Source organism: Phaseolus vulgaris, chromosome 1 (assembly GCF_000499845.2).
Source record: "Phaseolus vulgaris cultivar G19833 chromosome 1, P. vulgaris v2.0, whole genome shotgun sequence".
Lineage (NCBI taxonomy): Eukaryota > Viridiplantae > Streptophyta > Magnoliopsida > Fabales > Fabaceae > Phaseolus > Phaseolus vulgaris.
Genome location: NC_023759.2, coordinates 14,562,920 through 14,566,177, shown reverse-complemented (window position 1 = coordinate 14,566,177; position 3,258 = coordinate 14,562,920). Strand labels below are relative to the sequence as shown.

At 35.1% G+C, this 3,258-nt stretch overlaps 1 protein-coding gene across 1 annotated transcript; it reads right to left on the bottom strand.

The window, feature by feature from the left end:
• Positions 1-452: 452 nt before the first annotated feature.
• On the bottom strand, positions 453-2,874 carry LOC137813654 (omega-hydroxypalmitate O-feruloyl transferase). Its single transcript, XM_068616020.1, has 3 exons — positions 2,583-2,874; positions 1,956-2,412; positions 453-1,407 (listed from the first exon to the last, which is right to left on the bottom strand). Exons 2-3 carry the CDS (start codon positions 2,388-2,390, stop codon positions 550-552), a joined length of 1,293 nt encoding a protein of 430 aa, XP_068472121.1. The 5' UTR covers positions 2,391-2,412; positions 2,583-2,874; the 3' UTR covers positions 453-549.
• Positions 2,875-3,258: the final 384 nt, after the last annotated feature.

The window sequence follows — 3,258 nt, the reverse complement described above, 5'->3', positions numbered from 1 at the left end:
GCAACCAAAACATTTCTATGAATTTACTCTTTCAATAGCTTTTGGAATGGTTATCTAATAGGTACATAAATGTTTAACTACTATGTTTCTTTGATATTTCAATTTGTGTACATGAATTTGGTCCTCCTTATGTATCCTATTCTTATTTTTAATAAAAAAGCATCATAGACATCTCTTAGGTAAAAATAATGTGCAAGAATGCCTACTTTCTGAATAGTATATGTATCATATTAATTCATATAACAAAATTTACTATGTTCTCAATTGAATAAAATGACAATAACTTAAGTCAATAATTATAGGATTGAATATAAAAATTCTGAAATGCATCTTTTTCATAAATCTCATATTTCATTTAGTCCAATAATAAACCACTAGAATGTTGTTGATCAACAGAAGTTTAAATTAAATTCACCAATTATTGATTAGAACCAATAAATTCATCAACACAATAAACAATAAATACTTTGTTCTTTCATGAAACAACAGAATAATTTATAATAAACATACACAAATAAGACAATCACATGATAACATATACTTTCTTAATTATATTTGCATCAAATCTTGGAAAATCTTCATGACAGTAGCAGGCAAACCCAGAAGCACATTTATATTTCTTCTCTCTTGGCCATGGGAGAGGAACAAAATCACTTCCTTCTCTGGCAGTGACACTGGGCCTGACAACACTGGGTCTCCCCATCCAAAATCAGTGGTGTGAAAGGAAAGTCTAGACCAAGTTGTTATTAGAAGAGTGCAAGTAAGGGAAGGCCTTGTTCTTGTCACCTCAAAGTAATCAATTGCTGATCTCATGTAGGTGTCTGTCACCATCTTGATTGCGTCTTGAATGAGTCCCACAGCAAATGACAAAGGCTTTTGTGTTAGTTCCCCAGCTCGGCACACAGAATTTGTTATCACAATTCCATTTCCAAAGTACCCTTTTGGAAGAGGGGGATTGAACTTGGCCCTTCCATCAACAGCAAAAAGAAGCTTTGTTTGTTGGTCAGGTGACATTTTCAGGGCCTTGGTTCTTGCTATCCACACAAATGCTGAGAGGACTTCAAATGTTGTGCACGCATCAAGAGCCCCATCTTGCATTGCTTTCATCTTCAGCTCCTTTAGTTTCTCAGGATCAAAACAGAAGGACCTGTAAACCATTTCCTCTTCGTATAAACTATTACTGTTGGATTTGTCTTCTATGTCAGCAAATTCTTGATGCAGGTGCTCTATCTTTGGTGGGTTTCTTGCCTTGAGTATGCTTCTGTCCAGTACTGGAGGGATTGAGAGTGGCAAGTCTCTGGCTACTTGTCCCCAAGAGTTCACAAACTCCATTGCACCAATGCCATCAAACATGCAGTGATTCATGCACAACCCAAGAGCAAAACCTCCACATTTGAACTTAGTCACCTGAATTATAGAGTTGACACTTTCAAAACTGCAATACTTTATGAGAAGTGAGGGGCCATCTCCTCAATCATTTTCTTGGTGAGAATGAATTCACAAGTACAGGGGAAAGGAGGAATAATTAAGAGATAATTGTGATGTTAAAGTACTGACATGGATTATTATTATTATTAATAATAATAATTGACATTCTCTCTCATTTAGCTTCTATCTTATCTTTAAGAAATACAAGCTCTAATGGATAAGTTGGCTATTCCTAGCATGAAAAGAAAAGATATAGTGGTACTGTTTGATAAACTAAAAAACCAATTTTAGTTACTAATACCAGCATCTCCTAAATTTGACCAAACAAATGTTCAAAATAGTCACATTTTTTCATTTATAAATCTTACCAAGAGCTCCATAAATGCTAGATGACATATCTCTAGCCTAGTCACTACATTCTTTGGTATTTTCTTATAATTCAATAATTCAGAGTTATGTACCCAAAAAACAAACTGACTCCTGAGGGACTTTAAAAGCAAAATATAAGACACAATCATAAAACTTGCCTGAGCAACCAAAGGAGGCATCTGAAGAATGTGCTTCGCTCCAGGAATGTCATAAACCAGCTTACCAAGAGTTCCAGGGTCTGGCTTTGTGATGTCACCGATCTCTTCCATTGAACAGTTTGCTTCAGCCTCCACAAACAAGGCACCTTCCCCTGTGCAATCCACTATGAGCTTACCCTCTGAGCTTATAGTAAGCCTCCCAGCAAGAGGGTAATAGTGGACAAGAACCTTCTTCAATGCATTCTTTAGCACTTTCCCAGCCTTCTCATTTCCCCTCTCACCAGTTTTGAAGCAATAAACAGTTCTCACAATCACTGCAATGTTCTGGTCAAGGTTAGATAGGAAATACAAACCCTTCTTTGTTTCTTCAGCTGGAGGAACGAGAGTTGGTTCACCTAGCTTCACACTAAGCTGGAAACCATTTTCACTGGCCATTTCCGTCTAGCTACTTAACAGCCTACAGAAAAAGCAATAGAAACATGTGTTAAGTGAATGGAAGCAGAAACATTCTAGAGGGCTCTTAAAAGTATTCTAAGCACTGTTGTGAGCTGAAAATAAGTGATCAAAATATAAGACTAGAGCATGCAATTTTGAAAGCATCATCAGGAACACATGTGTTTCTCATACCTGTGGTGTCCCTCACACAATATGATAAGGGTTGGAGTTTCCTTAAGAGAAAGTTGCAAGGTATATATGTATGATGTAGGTGGTGTGCTTAGATGTTGAAAACATAGCAATGGAAAAAAATATATATAATGTGAAGGTGAGAGGTAGTTGTTCATTGGCAACGGTCCAAGCTACTAAAATACGTGCTATCTTTAAGACTTGACTGTCATATTATAATTTTTTTTTCTTCCCTTTTCTGTACTGTGTGGATCAGTATGGGTGAGGGTAGGCCACTAGTAAAGAGACCAAAGACAAAAAGAACAAAGTCAGAAGATGAACAAAGATGGGGTTGTTTGGTGTGGTTGGCATCCCAATTTTGCTAACCTAATATTTTGTTTAATTACTTGCTCTTCCTACCACTTTCGGAAATGAACTTAAAAGAAGCATAGTTTTTAAGTAGCAAGCTTTTTAAGTACGTGTTGCATTATCATTCACATATCATTCATTAATTATTTTAACTAAATCTAAACACTTTAGGTTAAGAAATTAATTTTAAGTTTAAATATGATTTTTTAAAATCATGTATATTAATGTAAAATATTCATCGTAACTAATGACATGTTGATAAAAAAAAAGTTAAGTTGAAAATTTTAAATAAATAGTTTTTATGTTAAATCATTTTACTTCAAACTCAATT

Coding starts and splice junctions, on each gene's coding strand:
- LOC137813654 (XM_068616020.1), bottom strand. CDS start 2,390: ATGGCCAGTGAAAATGGTTTCCAGCTTAGTGTGAAGCTAGGTGAACCA. Junction 1,408..1,955: donor TGCCTCCTTTGGTTGCTCAG/GCAAGTTTTATG, acceptor TCTATAATTCAG/GTGACTAAGTTCAAATGTGG.